The following is a 24755-nucleotide window of genomic DNA, read 5'->3' as shown; positions in this document are numbered from 1 at the left end:
AGGCACAGAGCAAGTCTATGAGAGGGAGCCAGTAAGCAGCACTCTTCCACGGCTTCTACATCAGCTTCCCACCCCATTTGAGTTCTTGCCATGACCTCCTTCAATGATTGACCTTAACAGGGAGGCATACACGAAATAAACCAGTTCTTCCCTATATATACAAAAATTAATATACTGCATGTAAAGAGTCAAATCTCTTAGCTTATAAGACACAGTTAAAAGAAACAATCTTATTGAAAGACTAAAAGAACAATTGCCACCTATTCCCGTCTGGTTCAGATTTCAGGACCTTACTTAGGTGTTATTCTCTTCAGGAAACTTCCTGACCTACTAGGCTCAAGTGAGACCCATCATTTCCTATGTCTGACCTTCCTGCCACATCTCTGGGCATACAAATCACAGCATTCTCCACTGCAAGTTTCAGCACTATGTACTTAAGTCTTTGGAATCACAACTGAACTAAAAGCTCTGTGGAAGCCAGGAATGGTATGTTCTGTTTAATCTTTTGTACTCTGTGCCTGCATTTATTATAGACAGCACATGATAGGTACTAAGTTATTCTTTACAGAAAGAATATATGGAGAGAAATTATGGCCACTCAAGGTACAAGCAGATCTGGTATTTCATTTCATTTTGTTTTATTTTATTTTACTTTATTTTATTTTATATTGTGTGTGTGTGTGTGTGTGTGTGTGTGTGTTTATTTGTGTGTGTACCACTTAAGTTCAGGTGCTGGCAGAGGCCAAACGAAGACAACAGATACCCTAGAACTTGAGTTTCAAGCACCTTTGATATTATAAATTAAGTAGAATGTGCATTAAATAATGCAAGACATTCCTACTGTAGTTGTTTAGACCAGAGAGATAAATACTTTTTATCATTCAAGCACTGTGACTACATCATGTATGATCCCAAAGGATGTACAGTGAATAAGTGAAATAAAGTAAAATTTAAAAATTGGGCTGTAGGCAAACCTGTTGGGCATTTTCTTAATTGGTGACTGATGCGAAAAGGCTCAGCCCACTGTGGGTGGTGCCACCCCTGGGCTGATGGTTCTAGGTTCTAAAAGAAAGCAGGCCAGGCACAGAGCAAGTCTATGAGAGGGAGCCAGTAAGCAGCACTCTTCCACGGCTTCTACATCAGCTTCCCACCCCATTTGAGTTCTTGCCATGACCTCCTTCAATGATTGACCTTAACAGGGAGGCATACACGAAATAAACCAGTTCTTCCCTATATATACAAAAATTAATATACTGCATGTAAAGAGTCAAATCTCTTAGCTTATAAGACACAGTTAAAAGAAACAATCTTATTGAAAGACTAAAAGAACAATTGCCACCTATTCCCGTCTGGTTCAGATTTCAGGACCTTACTTAGGTGTTATTCTCTTCAGGAAACTTCCTGACCTACTAGGCTCAAGTGAGACCCATCATTTCCTATGTCTGACCTTCCTGCCACATCTCTGGGCATACAAATCACAGCATTCTCCACTGCAAGTTTCAGCACTATGTACTTAAGTCTTTGGAATCACAACTGAACTAAAAGCTCTGTGGAAGCCAGGAATGGTATGTTCTGTTTAATCTTTTGTACTCTGTGCCTGCATTTATTATAGACAGCACATGATAGGTACTAAGTTATTCTTTACAGAAAGAATATATGGAGAGAAATTATGGCCACTCAAGGTACAAGCAGATCTGGTATTTCATTTCATTTTGTTTTATTTTATTTTACTTTATTTTATTTTATATTGTGTGTGTGTGTGTGTGTGTGTGTGTGTGTGTTTATTTGTGTGTGTACCACTTAAGTTCAGGTGCTGGCAGAGGCCAAACGAAGACAACAGATACCCTAGAACTTGAGTTTCAAGCACCTTTGATATTATAAATTAAGTAGAATGTGCATTAAATAATGCAAGACATTCCTACTGTAGTTGTTTAGACCAGAGAGATAAATACTTTTTATCATTCAAGCACTGTGACTACATCATGTATGATCCCAAAGGCAATTGCATAAGTCAATCTTTTCCTGCTTAAAGATAAACAAGCTTCAGAATTTGTTAGATAAGAACAATGACTGTGCACTGCTCAACAGACCAATGAACGATGTCACAGAAACAACCAAAGCCCGACTTTTCCTATCAACTTGTTTGTCTCTATTTTAGTAATAATGACAAAAAACCCTAACATCTATGAATTCTATTCCACAGGTCCAAAAAGGAAAGAGAAGGAAAAGCCAGAGAAAACTGGACTGATTTTTCAAAACAGATGAAAATCAGCTAAGCAAACACGCTTTTCTGTCTGGATCTGCTTTAACAAAGACAACACTGAGCTTGGGGCTGGAGGCAGAGCTTGGCTCACCTGGAACCATCCCTCCTGCATTATGAGCACGTTTCCTGCTCCTTACCCCCATTTCAGCTGTTTCTGGGGATAAACTAGGGTTCTTTCTTGTTTAAAGTTCATACATAGGTACACTGAATTTTCATCATTTCTATCGCCTCCCCCTCTCCTCCTACAGAGGAGCCTTAAAGAGAACTCAAGGCCACACAATGTTCATTGTTACTAGGACCACAGCAGGCAAAATCTGTCTGTGCTGTACAAATTAATATATTATGAACCCAGATCTTCAGTCAAGTGTCATCAAATGTGTCTTCAGTTCTCCTGACCAATTTCTCTTAAGAGTCACGGCAGTTTCATGTAATGTAACTGAAGTACTAGAACTAGGGAATCAATTTCATTTACACTAATATTTGCTGTGATCACGGACATAAATTATTTAAAAGTTTTATTTCTTCATCTAAGAGAAGGCTGCACGTGTACCCATGTGTGCACACACCCCCCCCACACACACACACACACAGAGAACTCTTAAATATATTGAAGGAATAAAATCCTGCCCATACTCTCCTCAACAAAGAGTTTCTCTACTATCAAGCAACCTGAGTAATTTTACTCTTCCAGAGTTAACTAGCTGCCCCTGAAATGAAACTGTCTTAATTTTCATGTAATACTTATTATCTTCCATCTGAAACCCCATCTTACATTTTTCAAACTCTTAGGACCAAATATATAACCTCTCATGCTTTTACTTTTATTGATGTATTTGTAAAGAGTAGCACATCTTACCCTTATACTTTTATTGATGTAGACTTATATTTCAATCAAAATTTTAAAGGCCTTAATATTCATGTCATTAATACTGACAGTGAGAACAGAAACTGGAGCTGCAAGTATTACTATAAAGGATAATCATGTAAAGTCAGGCTTTCTTAAAGATAATTAAGAGCATAAAACTATTATAAAAACTAATATGAAACTATTAGAGTACAAACCATATTAGCTGTAGTAGGAAATGCTACTATGTGGTAACAATTACAGAAATGTAGAGCACAATGTCTTTTGAATGATGACTTAGAAACTGAACCTAGATCACATACTTCAGTGGCACAAACATGTATATAATTTTTAAAATCCTAATAAATTATTTCTACCCAAGGTATTCCTTAGAATATCTTTAAAAAATCAGGAAAAAAATTAGATACAAAAGGTTAGACTCAGATACTGAAGGACTGCTGATACTTTAAAGGTTTGCTCTACCTTTTAAAACAGTGTCATACAAACATACAAAATATGGCTACAGAACAAATTGTAAAAACCAATGATGTTCTCCTACAGAGTTAAGTTATACAGAAACATCTGAATTCATGTTGCAAGCCAAGTTATCAAAAGAGAAGATCCCATACACCAGTCTTTAATGGATGGGGATTGGGGGGCAGTCTTCAATATGAGCATTAAGGCAGCATGTGGACCATTCAGATGTCACACATGAATACCAAGGAACTTTATAAAACAGTGTGTGTTGATTAATTTTTATAAGTCACTTCTAAATATTAGAAACATGGCCTAAACCTAATAGGAAGTTGTTGAAGGTCCTAACATAACTACATTTTGGATAAGTAAAATTTTCCTTTTACCAATAAGCAGTTTGAATAAAGACTATTTATTCAGTGTCTATCTACAGCATAGTTTTCCAAGAAGATAATATGTTTGATATCTTTAATATTTTCTGTGGACTATTCTTCAACTCTAGACTCCATGAGCTATGTGAAGGGTCCCATCAACCTTTGTCTTCACATCAAAAATATTAACTGTCATTGCTACCTAACTTCTATTCAGTGATTTAGAAAATCCATAAAGCTTAATTCTCAATACAAGGTTATTACAATACACAGTACTCTGAAAAAAATACTAAGTTAACTCATACTATTATTCAATTCACCGAATTTCATTTAATTTTGGCATAGAGGCAAATAGATAATAGACAAATGAACAGATTTTAAATGGAAAGAATTTGGTTACTTACACAGAAAATGTCTATTATTTTATTTGGTAATATGAAAAAAAATTATGAAAGTATGTAGCAGAATTTTACCCCAACTGATTGATTGGGTAATAAAGATGATAAGCTAGTCACTGGGTGAGGACGAGGCAGGCCTTCTGGGTCCAGGAGAGGAAGAGGGAATGCAGGAAAAAGAATGGGATGGAGAGGCGGGAGCAAAACAGACAGGATATAGACTGGGGACTGTTAGACCTGGTGGAGGAATCCATAGAATAGTTAGTGAATTTAGGATGACAGACTCCGTGTCCACATTGTGTTATCTGTTGATCGTAAACTAAGATTGTCTGGTGTTTTCCATTTCGCTCCAACTCATCTGAGCTTCAGGGGAAAGGTAACATCCTCAGTAGAGCATGGGTTGGTGAAGAGTGCGCCCCCAGCTAGCCACGGAAATTTGGGATTGCTGATTGGTTTGGCAGCAGCTAGCCAGTTTGGATGGCTGGGTACAGTGGTTCAGCAGCAAGCTGAACCACAGGAAGTTCAGTGGACTGCCACATGCGGCTAGCCATGGTGGCAGGGAGACCGCAGCAGCCAAAGATTAGCCGGCGATGGCGTGGATTGAATTTTCTTAATGATTACACGCAACAAATGTATTAACTTTCTCTTTGAAACTTCAGGGACTTTTGATTTTTAAAAAATTACATTTATTTACATATCTATTCATTCATATATTTGTACAGGGGTTATAGAGAATTTGTCCACGTGTGGAGGTCTGTAATATACATTATACTGGAAAATTGTCAGGTACTGTCTGAGATTATTAAGAAGCTGGAAGTAATCCGGTCCCCTCACTTCAGACCCAAGCATGTTTATGTCAGGAGTCCTCTAACACCCCTTATCTGATGGTGGGTATACCAAACCAGAACTCCATGACAGGAAAGGATGGCAAGAAAAACCCAAGAGAAAAAGAAAAACATTGTGCCCTTGTGAACAGGTAGAAGATAAACAATTTCCAACAGAGGCTAGTAGTGTTTATAAATATGATATAAAAATTCCTGCAGTAGAAAAAGAAGTTCATTCACAGAGAGAAAGGGCAATTGGGGACTCCAGCTGCCTGCTTAAACTTCTCCAGTCTCAGATTTGATGATACTATTACTATCTGTCATTATTTGTTCTTTTACTTGGAAGTTCTGCCCAAGGGGTGCTTTGCTCTGCTTTTGACTCCCCCTATTGGGAATTTCATCTGGCTGCCTTAAAGAAGAGTGTCAGAAATAACATTGTATACTGTTCTCCAAACTGTGTAGTAAGAGTCAGAAGAATTTATGTAGTCAAGGTCAGAGGACAACTTACTGGAGTCGACTGTCTCCTTCTCCCAGGCATTCTCTGAGATGGAACTTGACTGCCTGTACCTGTATCTGCTGACCCACCTCACCAGCCCAGTTTTTTGTTTTCTAAAACAAGGTCTCACTTTATGTGTTGTCCTATAAGTCACTTGTATAGCCCTAGATGTTCTTTAACTTATGATGACTCTTTTCTCAGTCTCCTAAGTGGTGGAATTTCAGGTATGTAGCACCTGAATCAGGTTGTCAGAGATAATTTTTAGAAGCATTTTCATCAAAATCCATTGATAGTTGATATCAATGAAACCTTGCCTGCTTGTACTTACTGTACTTTATAAATTATTCAGGTATAAAGGATTAAGAATGAGGGAGGAGAAAAAAGGGGAAAGAATGAAAAAACAGAACTCACGTATCATAGTTATTTATGATAACAGTAATTATAAAAATAAAATTAACCAATAATCCTTAAAATGATCAGAAGAATATGAGATGCAGGCAAAACAAGTACAAGTAGAAGTTTATAGGACATCAAAGATAAAAAAAAATTATCTTGGAGTAACAGTTTAGTAGTCACTGGACTCATTGAAACAGAAAGGGTCTACATATGAAATCTGCATTCAATGAGACTAGGGTAAGAACACACCTCATCTTGTGTTGTATATCTTCACTCTCCGATTCGTCAGAACTTCTGTGCTTATCTGGATCTGGAAGTGTGCTTGGATCAAACCCACCATCATCTTCATCACTCCAGTCCAGAAAGGCTTCCTCTTCCTCTTTGGCCTAAGAAAACACAAGGAGAATCATGATGTGAGAAGTCAGCTGATAATGGGAGGATCATGACATAAAAGGTTAGCTGACAAGAGTCAAGTTTCAGTACACATTCAAATATTCCTCTGATATTCCCAAATTAGAAGAATTCATTAAGGCCTCGAAACAAGACTTAGAATTTCAGCATTTCTAAAGACAAAGAAAATCTGTATTATTTCAAAATTAAAATAAAACATAATCCAGAAAGTATAACTCTACTGAGTTCCTTTAACTTACAAGAAGTTATCAGTTTTACTTTTTCCATGTAACTTTTTTTTTTTTTTTTTTTTTTTTTGGATTTTTGAGACAGGGTTTTTCCTTATAGCCCTGGCTGTCCTAGAATTCACTCTGTAGACTAGGCTGGCCTCAAACTCAGAAATCCACCTGCCTCTGCCTCCCAAGTGCTGGGATTAAAGGCTTGTGACACCGCTGCCTGGCCTATATAACTTACTTACCAAAAAAAAAGCATGATGTCTAATTCTCTCTCTCTCTCTCTCACACACTCACACACACACACACACACACAGAGAGAGAGAGAGGGGGGGGAGGGAGGGAGGGAGGGAGGGAGGGAGGGAGTGAGAGATATCAAAACTACTAAAAGTATTAGTTGAAAATATCAAAGACTAGAAATGAGAACATATTTGTCTGATTTTTATGACAAAATGTCTAAATGTAAAAATACAATCAGATCTGTAAGAAGTGTATATCACTGGAATGTAAGTGTAGAAATAATGCGACTAGGAACCTTGGGGAAGCACAGGATAAAGGAAAGGAAAAGCAGCTCTCTAAGTCTCCTGTGAGCAGAGTGGGTGAGGACTGAGTAGTAAAGAGTGAGCAGCTACAGTCGAGGGTTGGGCATCACTTGTATCAAGTTGGTCTCTGGAACAGCAGTTTGGACACCTGGCATTTAGACGCAAATGCTGCTACATGAATTGAAAAAAAATATATATATAAATAGAATTCAAATTTGAAAGTCTAAATAAGCTTCCTTCACTTAACATCTTTATAAATCTTTGTCTCAGGTTGGAAGAATGATGAAAAAGTCAGTCCTTGGAATTCAAGGAATTCCATCTTAGAATTCAGTATCTTTATTACCTTACTATATTATGACCTTTCTCCCTCTCCGATTGCCTATTTAATATCACTCCTACTCCCTCACTCCCATGTACAATTATAGCAAAAGATCAACTATCTTCAGACCAGTAACTAGATCAATAGACACTCAATGTTCTAGCACCTTAATATTGGACTTCCAGTCTCAACAGCTGTTAAAAAATTTGTTTGGTTTTGAAATAGCAATATATAGTTTTAATTTACCATCCCAAAGTGACTAAAGACATACAAAATCATTTTAAGAGAATTAATAAACCTAAAGCTATTTGTACATATCAGACCCAAAATAAATATGAATCCTTAAATACAGTCTATGGAAGTAGTTTGGAAAATATTGTGAATAAATCTTACAAACATGCATGCCACAGTTTGAATACTTGTCTCTAACACCCATCTCTTTTTATAGTGAAAAATCTGGGTTTTTATTTTATTTTATAAAATCTGTTATTGTCAGCAGTGTTAAAAGAAAAACTCTTGTGAATCATATCCTTGTATGCCCCAAAAATCTTCAATATATTCTTGAGTAGAGACTGTTACTCTTGACTCTAGACAACTGGTCCTGTCACAGAGCACAAATGGAAGACAGCTCCAGGCCCATCAATGAACTATGAACAGTGTCTGTCTATATTAAGAGCAACATAGCTCTCTGTGTTCGTTTTCTCCACCTTCCCCTCTCTATTTCCTCACCTCCGCCTCCCAAAGCACAAATCAGACCTATTGGCTATTCAAGCTTAAACCTTCTTTAAAAACACCCACAGTTTTGTCTACGCTTTTTTAGACCCCAACAATATTCCCTGACACATTATAAGTCACAATACAACTCCATATTGCCTTAGATGTTAAAATTCCAAATAGTTTGATTATCTAAGTCACAATACAACTCCATATTGCCTTAGATGTTAAAATTCCAAATAGTTTGATTATCCCTAATGAGACCCTTGTTTCTTTCAGATATTTTGCTGACTGGTAAATTTATTTTCCCTTTTGTTTATAATATAGATAGAACCAGCGGAAAAAGTTTATACACAGTACCTGCTTATTAACAAGAAAGGACATTTAAGATTGCTACAATATGTTTGAGTTTCTAGCTTATTTAGATTCCTGAAGCTTTTATTTGTGGAAAAATTCCATCATCTCCAAAACAGTTGCAAACTGAAAAGCCTGAACTCTAGTACATAGCTTTAGTATCTTGAAGATGAATATAGACTCTTGTATACTGCTTATGGTTTCAGGATGGAAAATAAACCCTATAATGAAAAGCTAGTTTTACATATGAAAGATAAACTTTGAAGCATATGAATGTCTTCTGACATAAATACTAGCTTAGAAAGGGACACATGCTCAAATCTTACTTGGTATGAAAAAATAGTAAGTACCTCAGCAAGATTCTGGATTATAGTAATGCAGTAACTATTTAGTACTTTTTATGCATTATAAACACATATGATGACATAGTAACTGACTCTGGTAAAAGTCTGGCCTATGTTCTAAGTCCTATTTCTCCATTAATAGAGTCTGTAATATGCATACATAGTTCTAAAGTAAAGAAAAGAGTAACACATGTTCTACAGGTTACTTCTAAGTGAAGTTCTATGGAAGTTTAGCCAGTGGAGAGCGAGCGAGATCTAGCACTGGAACTGTAGTGGTGACAGACAATAAAGCAAGCTTCATGTGAGAAATATCATTTAAATTATGGTTAATAAAACAACAAAACAGGGATTGGGGCACCCAGAGAAGGCCCTAAAAGGGTGTTATGAAAAATAGCATAGCACAGGTAAAGACAAGGATACAAACAATAGAGTGCATGGTTGGCTCTAGACACATTATTAGAAAAGGCATTGCCTATCCCTTCCCTAAGCAGGTAGAGTCCCTCAGTTCACAGCCTTAGAAGCAGAAGGCCAACTGAATGTGTACTGTCACTGGTTCCCTTTTCATTAACAACCTAACATACATGTGGCACAAATCGGACACGTATGGAGAACACAGTGGATCAGTAGTAGTCACTAAGAGTCTTAGGGAGCACAGACTCTGCCCTTGCAGCTGGGGAGCTTTACTTCAGGTAAACTGCAACCTTAATATACAATTTTATTTTCTGGGAATTTAAACAGTAGTAACGTCTAATTAGGGCGTCTATAGACTAATGAAAAAACAATACAGAGTGCTCTGTACAAAGCCTGGTAGTCATGAAGAGTCTTAACTAATGGAAGTAGTAATGCTTTTGTGTAACAGAAATAACAGAACTATTAAAAATTCTAGATAGGCAGGCTAAACTTGAAATCCTAAACTGACATATATTCAAATGTCTGAGGAACCAACATATCTATTGCTGTGTGACTTCTAGGGAGAATAGAATAGCTGTCTATTCACCCCAATAGGGCACTGGTGATAGACCAAAACAGCTATTCCATCCAAGTCCAGTTAGTACACCAGTAACTTTAATGGAATTACATACAACAGCACAACTGAGGGATTATTGCAGGAGGGTAGATGATTGAAAGGCAGCTGCTTCACTAAAAAGTTCATTCTAACACAGATAAAGACTCAGGTATTTGCATCCCTGGAGCTCCTTGCTAAGGCGGACTATCTTCTCTCTCTACTAATTGCTTACTGTATGCACTAGGAAGTGGGAAGGAGCCACTTTGAATCTGGTGAATTTTGTTACTGTTTGCATCCTAGGAGCTTCTCTCTTATCCTCCACGAATGACTGTTTCAATTGGGAGGAACCACTACATAACACCTATATTAGTCACATTTAGCATTCATAGGTAAAGCTTATCAATATCACTACGAAATTCCAACACAGTGGTTCGGGTAAACCCTTTTCTCTTATTATTGCTTTAAATGCATAATGATGGAGGTGCACATGTTCTTTTCATTCCTAACAGAAATTATAGAGTGCTCAACTATGCACATATCCTCTTTTTTCTATTTATTATGAAAGGTAGAAATATGTGAATTCTCATATGCAATATACTCTTGAGATTTCTGTAAATGGTTTTAAAATCTAACAGAAGTTGTCATCAACCTTATTCCAAAGTTACAAGTACTGGGAGGAAATGCCTATTAGAAAAGTCAAAATAATTTAAATTTCACATAGTTTTTAAAAAAGCATAATAAAAATACTTTCAGAATAATAATTCAGAGAAAAAAAGATTGACTTAAGACCAGCATATTTCTGAGGATTAGAAATTTGAGGTATGCCAACATAGATTAAAGTAATACGAAAGCTACTATGAGAACTGGAAAATGAAAATCTGAACCTTTTGTGTCTGAAACATATTCAGCATTATTTTGGTCTCTTCCTTCAAAAACAATTAGGATTAAAACACATATACAATGTCAACAATTACAGAATTACTTCTGTAGAACCAAACTCACAATATCAGGCATTACATTCATCTGCGAAATATGCAACCTTACTTCATTGGACATACCAGGTTTGAATGAAAATCACCAGCATGTGGTGCTCTAACTGTTCCAACAAAGGTTATTTCCTGAAGTACTAGTTACCTTCTGACTAACTTTAACTTGTACCTGCAGGAAATGAGGCATTTCACCTACTTCATATGGACTAACTCTGTTCAACTTTGTGGCAGTCACTGATGAAATGACATCAGTTGTAAGAGAATACAAATTTTCTAAGTGTCATAAATGAGCACAACATACTTTAGCAAGTAAAGCATCTGCAGAATAAAGGATAAGGCATTTGGAGAATCAATCCTGGAAGCATGAGTCTCAAATACGAATGCTTCAAGTATTCAAGTGAATCAAGACATGACAAATTCATCAAACACCAGTCCTTTTGCTTTTTTTTTTGGAGAAAATAACAAACAGATCCTCTACCTCCATTTTATTACTCAAAATGTACTAAATATAAAAAGGTTTTGGTTTTTACCTTGGTAATTAAAGTAGTCTTAGATTGGTTATAATTTCCCTTTATTTTTTAGAAATGAAAAAATGTTATTGTAATTGTATCATTTCCAACTGAATTCATAAGTAACAGTAAAGTATATATTTTGCATATTCTGAGCACATCTTCTAAGTAATTATACTTGTATTTTCATGGTCATGTTTCATCTACAAAATTGTATTATTTAGCCATACTCAAGGTATAATAAGCTTGCTGATATTATATTGCATATAAATCATGTATATTCTTAAATCTTTCACTAGTGTATTTCAAAAGCTATGAAGCATTTACTTGGACAATGTTGTTCTTCAGTACTGATCATTATCTGTGCATGTTAATGTATAGTGCTGTTATATAGATTATTAAAGGACATCCTATAAAGAAGCTGATTATTCTGTTGCAGTTTGCATTATTTTGAACTTCTCCAAATTTTTGTTATCCAAGTTTGTAAGTTTTTATCATCTCTCAGTAGTTCATCAAATTGTGCACTCCATGGATTAATCCAGTCATGAGATTAAAAACACTGTCCAATTACTTCCCTAAAGGTCACTTCTGAATACTGCAACACTGGAGGTTAAAACTCATGAGCATTTGGAGAACATTATATCCAAACCATAATTCCAAGCCAGAGGGTTGGAATATGAGGGTATAGGATATGGTCATTGGGTCTAGGGTACAATTTTGCAAGATGAAAAGGATCTGCTGTCTAACAACAATTAAAACTACCATGCTGTATGTTAAATACTGATTAAGTTTTATGTACTTTTACTAAATACACACAAAAATAACTAGCTAAAACACCTATTTTACAGATTTCACACACACACACACACACACACGCGCGCGCGCGCGCGCGCGCGCGCGCGCGCGTAAGGAAATAATACATGCAGGTCTTGGGAAGGCAGGGTAAAACATTCCCATAGGTTATAGAGCAAATTAATATGAAAACTAAAACTAAGATATTTAGTCTTTATAAGTCTTCCAACCAAGGTCAGATGATACCATTCTCATAAGATTATATGACTACTGCATTTTTGGCAAGGATAGGGATTAAAAAATTATCTATACTCAAACAAGCAACCACAAGAAGAAATTACACCATTAACTGGCCTGGACATCTTTTCATACACATCAGTTATAACATTGATATAATTTTTAAAGAGAACTTGGTGGTAATTCTGTTCAAGACTGTAGTGGTGCTGCAACAATAAACCCAACTCCACTTTGTCCTCTATTATGAGGTGATAACTTTAAAATCAATGTATCTTACAGTTTAAATAAGGAAATCTGGTGGCTAGACAGATAAGAACCAACTTACACTTTAATCAGTGAAGTGTACGGTATGTAACATACCACAAGAAATACACCTAAACCAAATTCTCCCTAGAGACATACAAAAGCTGAAACACACAGGAAAAGTAAAGAAAAACTTAAGTTTTAAATACATCAAGGGACTACACTAATTTTTGAGATTGGATTCACCATACATCTGTTAATATGGCTTACCTTTTAAATAAATTTAAGTGTGGCCAACATCTATACATTTAAAAATAAATAGCTAACAAGAACAGTTCTATAGCCATTACTCTGGTAGCTATTTTTTATGCATATAGCTTTATAATTTAAAAAAAGTCACAGCCAAATAGATTGATATAAGCCACTTTCATTCAATGTGTTTTTTTTGTTTTTAGAATTTGTATTTACATGTATGTGCTTATGCCTGAGTGAGGGGCACCTACGTGTTTACATGTATGTGCTTCTGCTTGAGGAGTGAGGGTGCCTACGTGTTTACATGTATGTGCTTATGCCTGAGTGAGGGGCACCTACGTGTTTATATGTTATATGTATGTGCTTATACCTGAGGAGTGAGGGTGCCTATGTGTTTACATGTATGTGCTTCTGCCTGAATGAGGAGCACCTACATGTTTACATGTATGTGCTTATGCCTGAGGAGTGAGGGGCACCTACATGTTTACATGTATGTGCTTATGTCTGAGGAGTGAGGGTGCCTACATGTTTACATGTATGTGATTATGCCTGAGGAGTGAGGGGCACCTTCGTGTTTACATGTATGCGCTTATGCCTGAGGAGTGAGGGTGCCTACGTGTTTACATGTATGTGCTTATGCCTCAGTGAGGGTGCCTACATGCTTACATGTATGTGCTTATGCCTCAGTGAGGGGCACCTACATGTTTACATGTATGTGCTTATGCCTAAGTGAGGGGCACCTACGTGTTTACATGTATGTGCTTATGCCTGAGTGAGGGTGCCTACGTGTTTACATGTATGTGCTTATGCCTGAGTGAGGGGCACCTACGTGTTTACATGTATGTGCTTCTGCCTGAGGAGTGAGGGTGCCTATGTGTTTACATGTATGTGCTTCTGCCTGAGGAGTGAGGGTGCCTATGTGTTTACATGTATGTGTTTATGCCTGAGAAGCGAGGGTGCCTATGTGTTTACATGTATATGTTTATGCCTAAGGAGTGAGGGGCACCTATGGTAAGTCCCCTGGAGCTGCAATTATAAGTGATTATGAACAAATTCTCTGAAAGAGCTGGAAGCTGCTTATTTTCTCTCCAGACCTACCTCAAGTTTTCAATAATGTGTACATTAGTGCTCCGAATCACTTCTCTGGATCATTACATTTGGGTGATATGATATTTAAAAACATTCTAGTCATGCTCAGTAAATGGTGAACTACAGCTAAATGAAAATTGAGGAAACTGTCTTTTGTGTAAGAAAGGTTTATTTCAGGCCACAAAGGTATTACACCAACCAGGAAGGAAAGGAGATGGTAGTTTGGACATCAGGCTACCATTTGGCTTAGAGTTTTATAAGGCTGAAAGCAGAAAAGGTAGAACAGAAGCACTGCACATAGTTCACGTGAGGGTCTGCTCTATTAGAAAAAGACTTTGATCTTCTTTTTGTTGTTAACCAGAACTAATGGACTGGGAGTGAAAATTGTAATAATGAGTCAGCATGCCTTATTATTTGGATCTGATCAAAAGAAATCACATCAAAAATACGTGATTTTTTGGGTCTGAAGCTAAATTTGGTTTCAACTTCCTTATAACACTTAACAAAAATAGTGAATTTTTACTATCTATTGCAAAGAAATAATTTTGTATAATAAAACTAGTAAGCTTTCACCATGTTTATATTCCAAGGAGATCTGAATATAACTAAATAGAAAAGAAAAATTTGTCGTGTGCATACATAAAATAGAACTTACCCACTTAAAGATTTGGTTTTGTATAATGGAAAAGTTTCCAAAAGAGTACAGTGCAGTGGCTAAGAGTGCTTGTATACATTTCAAAACAAGAGTTAATATCTGGTGCTTTGTAAAACTAACCCCAGCATACAAACTTCAATTAATTAGAACATTGATAATTTCTGTTAATTAAAGTACCTATTTCAGGTCTGGCTAAATATGAATTACAAATTGTCTAAAATTTCACTTGTCACCTAATTTTTAAAATGTCAAAAAAAAAGTAAAATAAACTCTATAATATAAATGACAGGCTTGCTCTGTATTTCTTTTACTATGTTGAGGTATGGGCCTTGAATTCCTGATATTTCCAAGACTTTTACCATGAAAGGGTGTTGACTTTTGTCAACTGTTTCTCAGCATCTAATGAAATGATCATGTGGCTTTTTTCTTTGAGTTTGTCTATATAGTAGATTACATTGATGGACTTCCATATATTGAACTTTCCCTGCATCCCTGGGATGAAGTCTACTTGATCATGATGGGTGTTTGTTTTGATGTGCTCATGAATTCATGTTTACAAGAATTTTATTGAGTATTTTTACATCAATATTCAAAGGGAAACTGGTGAGTATATACCATGTGTGTTCTTTTGTGATTGTTACCTCACCCAGGATGATATTCTTTAGTTCCTTCTATTTCCCTAAGAATTTCATGAAATTATTGTTTTTAATAGCTGAGTAGTAGTATTTCATTGTGTATATATATATGACATTTTCTGTAACCATTCGTCTGTTGAAGGACATCTGGGTTCTTTCCACCTTCTGGCTATTATAAATAAGGCATAGTGGAGCATGTGTCCTTATTACATTTTGGAGCATCTTTTGTGTATATGCTCAGAAGTGGTTTAACTGGGTTCTGAAGAACCACCAGACTGATTTCCAGAGTGGTTGTACCTGCTTGCATTCCCAACAGTGGAGGAGAGGTTCTCTTTTTCCACATCCTTTCCAGCATTTGCTATCACCTGAGTTTTTGACTTCAGCCATTCTGATTGGTGTGAGATAGAATCTCAGGGTTGCTTTGATTTGTATTTCCCCAATGACTAAGGATGTTGATCATTTCTTTAGGTGCTTCCCAGCCAGTCATTCGAGATTTCTTAGTTGAAAATTCTTTGTTTTGCTCTGTACCCCATTTTTAAAGAAGGTGGACTGAGCATGGGGTCCCCAATGGAGGAGCCAGAGAAAGGACCCAAGGAGCTGAAGGGGTTTGCAGTCTCACAGGAGGAACAACAATATCAACCAACCAGATCCCCCTCCCCAAGAGCTCACCGGAAATAAACGACCATCAAAAAGTTCCCATGGTTTCAGCCACATATGTGGCAGAGGATGGTCTTGTTGGCATCAATGGGAGAAAAAGCCCTTGGTCCTGGGAAGGCTCAATGCCCCAGTGTAGGTGAATACAAGGTAGGAGAGGTGGGAGTGGGAGGGTAGGGGAGCACCCTCATAAAAGCAGGGGACATGGGGATGGGATAGGGGCTTTCTAGAGGGGATTCCGGCAAAGGGGATAGCATTTGAAATATAAATAAATAAAATATCTGATAAAAAAATGAAAATAGGAATGAACAAAAAATATCCAATAAAAGAAAAAATAACAATTGAAAAAAAGAATATAAATTACAACTATAAATCAAATTTCTCTACAAGATTTCTATCTAGGGTAAGTAAGAAGTTTCTAATAAAAAGTACGTGGGGAGGGTGCACTAGAGACATGGTTCACTGGTTAGGAACTGGGAGAGAACCCATATTCAGTTCCCAGCACCAGCATAGTGACTCACAATTGTATGTAACTGCAATATCAGGGGACTGGATGCCCTCTTCTGGCCTCTACAGGTATCACACATGCACAGATACATCCATATACTTATAAAATAAAAATAAGTAAATCCTAAAAACCAAAGAGGCAAATCATTCCACATTTTTATAGCAATAAAAGAACTGTTCTTGCTCAAAATAAGGATTTTTTAGGAAAACTAAACTTCCTTTCAAATTTCACAATTATTTTACTAAAATATCACAGTTGCCTTTACTAGAAAAATATTTTATAAAACAATATGCTTATGAGAACAAAACAACATTTTCTAAGATATTTTGCATTTTGAATCCTATTAACTTTGCTATTCAGTTATAATGTTTTATTAAATCTGTTCCCTATTCATTTTAAGCTGAATTTTTCAAATTTAATTGATCTGAATAACATTAAAATCAGAAAATTACATGATCTTTAGCCTGATAAACAATGACTTTTAATTGGAAAAAAGACTGATAAGTCTCATTTAAGGATGTAATAAATAGACATTTAAAATTTTACTAGAGCCTTCACCTTAAGTGCTGCATACCCAGAACAAATGTGATTTTCGATTAGTACCAAACTCCTATCTTTACCCTAAAGACAAAAATAGGGGACTCAGTTGGTAAAGTGAGGACCTACGTTAGATCTCTAGTACTCATAAAAGCCAGCCATGACAGTTCACCCGCAATTACACAGGCTATGTCACACTAGCCAATCAGCAAGTTGAAAACTTACTAGCAACCAAACTCTAAGGTTATAACTCAAAAACTAAGATGGAGAGTGATACAGGAAGATACCCAGTGTCAACCTCAAGTTCTGCACACTGTGCACACCTGTACACTCACACATGAATATGCACACACAAATACAACACAAATACTTTAAAACACAGCAGTTGTGTTATTTTCTAACTTTCAGTCTTGTTCATTATAAAACTGCTCATTACAACCATCATTAAAACATGTTTGCACTTAAATATCTTTTTTAACCAAAAAATCAACCCAGCTTATAATTTTAATACCAGGTAATTAGGATTTAATGTACAATTGTACAATGATGACTAAGTGCTAGGTTTTTTTATCCTTCCTTTTATATTTTACTACAAATCTTTTAGGAACAGGTATAATAGGGGTACAGTAAAGATAATTTTCCACTGAACAAAACGAAAACAAAATAAAGTAACAACAACAAATAAATGTGTTCTGCTCACACAGGAGAAACACATTCTAAAGTACATATCTGGAAATTATAACTAACCCACTGTATATATTTGTATCAATTTTTTCCCTGTCTGCCTGTCTGTCTGTCTATCCACCCACCCATCCATCCGTCCATCTGTCTGTCTGTTGGTTTGGTTTGGTGTGGTTTGGTTTGGTTTTACGAGACAGGGTTTTTCTACATTATAGTCCTAGCTGTCCTGGAACCTGTTTTGTAAACCAGACTGGCCTTAAACTCACAGAAATCTTCCCGCCTCTGCCTTCCCAGAGCTGGGACTAAAAGCATGAGCCACCATACCTGGCACATGAAATCTTTTACCTTTCATTAATTTTTTCCAGGTTATGGCTTTGAGTTTCCTGCCTTGGCTGCACTTGATGATAGGCTTGAGCCAAATAACTACTTCCTCCCCAAGTTGTTTTTGATCTGTATTTTATCACAACCACAGAAAGCAAACCAGAAATAATATATATTATATAATAAATATATTATATATTATAATATTATAATATATATAATAACAAGAACTACTACAATATGTGTTTTCAATCAGAATAACCACAGAGGTTAGGTGGAGGCCATAGGAAAGGAAGAAATCTTCCAAGAAAGAGAAAATGTAATATAGCCTTAAAAGTGATAAAGGAAAAACTAAGAAGATGAAACAGGGAAGGTGATAGGAGGGCTAAAAAAAGGACAGAATATGGGGTGGGACAACTAATTCTAAGGACAGTTTGAAAACCTAAGGGAAACCTACTACTGTAAAGCATATCCATATATATATATATATATAAAGAAATTGAAATGGAGTCACCACAGTGGAGGAGAGCATGCCCCAACTTGACATCTTATTCTGGTCATTCTCCACAACTTGATGGTAAGCTGAAGACACCACTTACATATGCTATCAGACATGAAGAAATTAAGCTGATGCCCAAGTAGAAGCTTCACCCCACTGACTAATATTCATGGCACTGAAAGGTACTTTGTATACTACCAGAAGAGGAAAGTCATCATTATCACCCAGTTAAAAGCCTTTTGCCCTACAACAGTGACCTGCCTGAAAATATACTAATGCAACAGTGCTACAAAGGTTATAGGGGTAACCAGCAACTTTATAATTGGATTTAAGGCCCACACTGGGTATGAAATGGATCCCATATCTGACACTACTAAAGTAGTCAAGAAGACTAGACAGGTCCTAGCAAAAAACAAAAAACCTACTACTATTACTTTGCTAAAAGAACATAGCAACAAAATGACTTCTAGTGATATATTGTTATATCAATACTCAACTCTTATCAGAGAAGTTTCTTGTGGTAGATAGTAATTAACATAGAGTTAACTAAACCGTGTTTCAGGGAGTGCAGACTGAGAGACTTTGGAGTACCAAGTCCTAAATGGAATGTCTCTATCAAAACCCTCCTCTCAAGGCTCAGGGATTTATTTGAAGAAAGAAAGCAGGAAAATTGTAAGGGTCAAAGATGGTAGATGACTCTAAGGAAAAATATCTTCTATCTTCCAGATATAATAGGGTTGATACACATATGAACTCACAGACACTGGCAGAACACACAAAACCTGCACAAGTTCAAACTGGAAAATATCAGCATAGAGAATGAGAAGGCTCACCCCTAATTTAAGAAGCTATTTGTAATTGATACTGCGGGAAAGGGATTCCCTTACCTCCGATGGAGTGTCACTGGGTATATGAAGCACACTCCAGGCAAGCCCCATGCCTAGCAGCAGCTGACAACACAGAATGTTGTCACACCAATGTTTGGTTGGTGTTTAGATGGGTTGGTTGGTTGGGTTTTGGTCTTAGTAGATTTGTAGTTATTGTTATTCATTGGTTGGTTGGTTTGATTTTCATTATTCAGGGGTTTTTCGGAGGGGGGGGTTGAAGTTGGGTAGGTAAGGAGGTAGGGAGAATTTTGGAAGAGTTATGGGAAGAAGAAGAATATGATCAAAATATATTGTCTGAAAAACATTTTTAATTTAATTAAAATGCACGAATTTTCTAGTTCTAAAGCACTTACATATATATTTAAATTTGTAATACATATATGACTGCTTCTAGGTATTTGAGAAACTCATGTTTGCTCATTTTACAAGGTTTTGGGTAGATTGGCTGGTTGGTTGGTTTTGTTTTTAAATTGTCCTGGTCACTGTTCTTTCTGACTAGAGACCTATCACCAAGTATTGGGGAGATTTCTGATTCCATGCTATTTGCCAAATTCAAGTGACTAGCACTATAATCCTAAGCATAAATTATTATAACATTGCATGATTATATAGTCAAAAGTACAAAATTGGAACATTTTTTGGAAGTCTACATTTTCTTGATAAAGTGGTTAATCTATCTACTGAACCATATGTAACTTGAGGAAGTCTATACTGGAAGATTCTGGGTATTAAGAAAGGTTATTCCTTCATGATTCTTTTCACATAGAGACTTCAATCTGTCAGGCCATTCTGATCTCACTGACTATAGTCTAATCTCAATTATGTAAGTTCCTGTGAGGAGTTCAGGGAAGTGAAACATCCTTGAAGGCCTGCAGGAGAGCCGCTGGGATTGAGAATGAAGGAATATACCATCTTACCAGATTTTAAGATTAAAACATTTCTCTAAGCACATAGAGTTGATTTCAGAGCAGTGCTGGCCTAAAATACAATTCCTGCCACCACAAGAGATAGGTAATGAAGAACAACAATGTCCTGCAATCGGGATAACTACTATGAATCAAAAGTCCAGGAGGCATTGATCCTGGGAGGATGGTGCATGTGGAGTGTCTTCATGAAAGGCAGGGCATGAGTCATATGACCTTTGAATACTGAGTAGTAGACAGAAACATGGAAAGAAAACCGCATGTAGAAATGTCCCCAACCATAAAGACAGTCAGGAAGAAACCTGACTAAGCAGAAGTTATGTCTGAAGGAATAAGTAGACTGTCATATCTACCAGGTCAGAACTAGACTTTTTAACATGTCCCCCACAAGACACAGCCTGTATATCTCACTTTTCTTTCTTGGTTTTTTTTACTCTTTAATTCACTCAGTATCCTCATGTTATACCATTTGTAAATATATTAATTTACTCGTGGGTTTCTTGAGTCCTCTACAGATTATAACTTAGTATTAAAAAAAAACACATTTATATTTGGATTGTCAGGCGAGGTCAAGTTATATAAAAGTTTACTGAATCCGAATCAATGAGGAAGTATGCGTACATTTTTATTTTTTTATTCGATATAATTTTTTATTTACATTTCAAATGATTTCCCCTTTTCTAGCCCCCCACTCCCGAAAGTCCCGTAAGCCCCCTTCTCTTCCCCTGTCCTCCCACCCATCCCTTCCCACTTCCCCGTTCTGGTTTTGCCGAATACTGCTTCACTGAGTCTTTCCAGAACAAGGGGCCACTCCTCCTTTCTTCTTGTACCTCATTTGATGTGTGGATTATGTTTTGGGTATTCCAGTTGTTTTGTGGGGTTGTGTTTTTTTTTTTAAAGCAAAAAAGAATATCACAAGCGAAATATACTCAATTCCAAGATATATTACTACACCGTAGTAATAAAGACAGCATAACTGGCATAAAAGCATAAATACAGATAGATTATTATAATAGAATACAGGACCCCTATATAAGTCCACATAACTTCAACTACCTAATTTCTGAAAAGAGGTAAATAATATACTTTGGAGAAATGACAGCTTATTCAATAAATGGTGTTTAGATACCTGGATATCAACATGCAGAATAATGAAATTAGATCTTTACCTCTTTTACCTCACAAAAGTCTCTAAATGGAAATGATCACAATGTGAGACCAAATACTCTGAAAGCACAAGAGAAAAGGGTTGTTTCAACACACAGCCTCAGGTAGACTCTAAATAGGAATATGGAAGTGAAAAGGTAAAGCCAAAAATCAAAAATGGGATCTCATGAGACAACAACAATCAGGGTGGCTGAGACCAAAAACTCGAGTAACAGCACATGCTGGCAATGATATGAAGTAAGGGGAACACTCCTCCATTGCTGGTGGGAGTGCAAGCAGGTACAACCCCTCTGGAACTCAAACTGGCAGTTCTTCAGAAAATGAGAAATAGTTCTACCTGAAGACCCAGCTATCACTCCTGGACATACACCTAAAATATGTTCCACTATATCACATGGACACATGCTCTGCTGTTTCATAGCAGTCTTATTTATAATAGCTAGAAGATGGAAACAACCCTGTTCCTCAACAGAAAAATGTATCTGGAAAGTGTGGTTTATTTACACAACGGAATACTATTTGGCTACTAAAAATAAGTATATCATGAATTTTGCAGACAAATGGAACTAGAAATGTCATCCTAAGTGAGGTAACCCAGACCCAAAAAGACATGCATGGTATGTACTCACTGATAAACTAACATTAACCAAAAAGTAAATAATACCCATGATACAACCCATAGACCATAAGAAGTTTAACATGAAGGAAGGCCCAAGTGAAGATGCTTGAATCCCACTTAGAAGATGGAAGAAAATAATCATAAGAGGCAAAGGGAGGGAGGGAGTTGGTTGGGACAGGGAAGAGGGAAAGGAAAAGGGGGACAGGATCAGGTAATGGAGAAGAAAGAAGACCAGAGAATGAATGGAAATATGTAGCTGTGGGGGGGTGGGGTTGAAGTGAACCTCTAGAAAGTCCCATAGACCTGGGATGTGAGAGGCTCCCAGGACACAATGGAGATGACCTTAGCCAAAATGTGGAGAAGGAACCTGAAAGGATCACCTCCAGTAGATAGAGGGCTCCCAATGGAGGAATGGGGTCAACAAACTACCTTCAAATTTTCTGACCCAGAATTTTTCCTGTCTAAAAGAAATGCAGGAAGGGGAGGTGGAGAGAGAAAGAGAGGGAGAGGGAGAGAGAGAAAGAGAGGGAGAGGAATGAGGAGGGAGGGAGAGGGAGGGAGGGAGGGAAGGAGGGACAGAGGGAGAGGGAGGGAGGGAAGGAGGGAAGGAGGGAAGGAGGGAAGGAGGGAAGGAGGGAAGGAGGGAGAGGGAGAGGTAGAGAGAGGGAGGGAAGGAAGGAGGGAAGGAGGGACAGAGGGACAGAGGGAGTGGGAGGGAATGAATGAGAATGTCAAAGAACAAACTTAACTTAGAAAATAAAATAAAATGGTACCCTATTCAGGCAGTGAGTACTATGCTAAAGCAATGGGACTATTATATGTAGTGCTATTATTGCACTACAGTAAAGAGGATACATTCAGGAGACTCTAAAAGCAAGGGAGCAGCTTTGGAGCTAAGGAATTTACACGTCACACATAAATGGTACATGAGCTGTACCTATCTTTTCTTTTCTTTTTTTTTCTTTTTGTATTTTTTTGTTTTTTAAACAAGTTACTAGCAGCAGCAGAAGAATCCATCTCAGCTATAGTCTGTCATTGGCAGAACAGTTCCTGAACTAACAGTCTAGTGATGGGCTATAATCTCAGAGCAGAATCTTGACACCACACTAGTGAGTGCATAATTTGCTTTCAAATGAATGGCAGAGCTGGTATTGAACCAGTACCCAGACACCAGCCTCTAAAATTCAAGATCTGAACATTTGAATGCACACTGCCTTCCAACTTAAGCAGTGTGTGATTCTGTCTGTTTCTTACAGCAAAGCTTCCATTTTTAACAAACACTGAATTATTTAATCCAAATTAGAAAAAAACTTAACTGGTGGTTTTTTTAAGGAAGTGTTCTGGTTTAATTCTGTTGCTGTGATTAAAAAACAACAACAACCAAAAAAATACATTTTAACCAAAAGCATCTTCAGGAAAGGTTTATTTCAGCTTATGGGTTAGAGTACATGACTCAGGGGGAGTCACAACAAGAACTAAAGCCGGACTGTAAAGCAGAAACTCTAGAGGAATGCTGCTAGCTGACTCACTCTCAAGTTAATGCACAACCAACGTCAGTGTGCTTAAGTTGGAAGACATGGCTTACTAGATGTTGTATGTACTCATCACCAGACCTCAGCTTCTGTCTCTTTAAGAGGAATTTAGTAACAGCAGAATCTGCTTTATTTGGGTGCACATACCTATAAGTGCTCAAAAATGGTGACACTAAAATTGTTCCCCAAGACAATTTAGTATGAGCTCCTTATAGGTAAAAAACAGTTTCAAGTGTGGGTGGTTTGCATCATTGCCAAATTCATAGTCACACAGTCTACTAACAGAATTAAAACAATGCCCTATGTTTGCTTTTTTGACAGCATTTTATAGTAAAGTAAGCTTGAAAGGGTATGACTGGGGATAAAAACTACAAATGTATTCCTCCAAACCTGTGTCTTCTCTGAAGTTAAAAACAAAACAAAATAAATCAAGGAAATCTGTACAAACAATACTGTTATTTCATTTCATTATAGAACACTCTGGGGAGGGAAAACCTTATTTTATTGTTAATTAACAACTACTAACACGCAAAAAATATGACCACTGCTCTTATTATTTACATACATAACACGAAGAGGAAAAAGATGTTTTATTTTTCTTTGGTATTCCACCAAACATAATTAGCAACCTCAGCTACAACTCTCCAGTGTTAATGGAAACTAGAATAAGTGTCCTTGAGCAGCAAAGTCGGGATACCACCTGTCTTAGTCAGGGTCTCTATTCCTGCACAAACATCATGACAAAGAAGCAAGTTAGGGAAGGAAAGGGTTTATTGAGCTTACACTTCCATGTTGCAGTTCATCACTAAAGGAAGTCAGGACTGGAATTCAAGCAGGTCAGGAAGCAAGAACTGATGCAGAGGCCATGGAGGGATGTTTCTTACTGACTTGCTCAGCCTGCTCTCTTATAGAACCCAAGAATACAGCCCAGAGATTGTACCACCCACAAGGGGCCCTCCCCTCTGATCACTAATTGAAAAAATGCCTCACAGTTGGATCTCATGGAGGCACTTCCCCAACTGAAACTCCTTTCTCTGTGATAACTCCAGCCTGTGTCAAGT

General features: G+C 37.0%; 1 protein-coding gene across 1 annotated transcript in view; it reads right to left on the bottom strand.

The window, feature by feature from the left end:
• The window catches only part of Ddx10 (DEAD-box helicase 10), a 143317-nt gene that overhangs the window by 11256 nt on the left and 107306 nt on the right, over positions 1 to 24755 (bottom strand). The window contains exon 17 of the mRNA XM_052188339.1: positions 6313 to 6449. Coding sequence (XP_052044299.1) covers positions 6313 to 6449 — 137 coding nt within the window. The remainder of the gene's footprint in view (positions 1 to 6312; positions 6450 to 24755) is intronic.

Source organism: Apodemus sylvaticus, chromosome 7, assembly GCF_947179515.1.
Source record: "Apodemus sylvaticus chromosome 7, mApoSyl1.1, whole genome shotgun sequence".
Taxonomy (NCBI): Eukaryota; Metazoa; Chordata; class Mammalia; order Rodentia; family Muridae; genus Apodemus; species Apodemus sylvaticus.
This window is presented reverse-complemented; position numbering and strand designations above follow the sequence as displayed.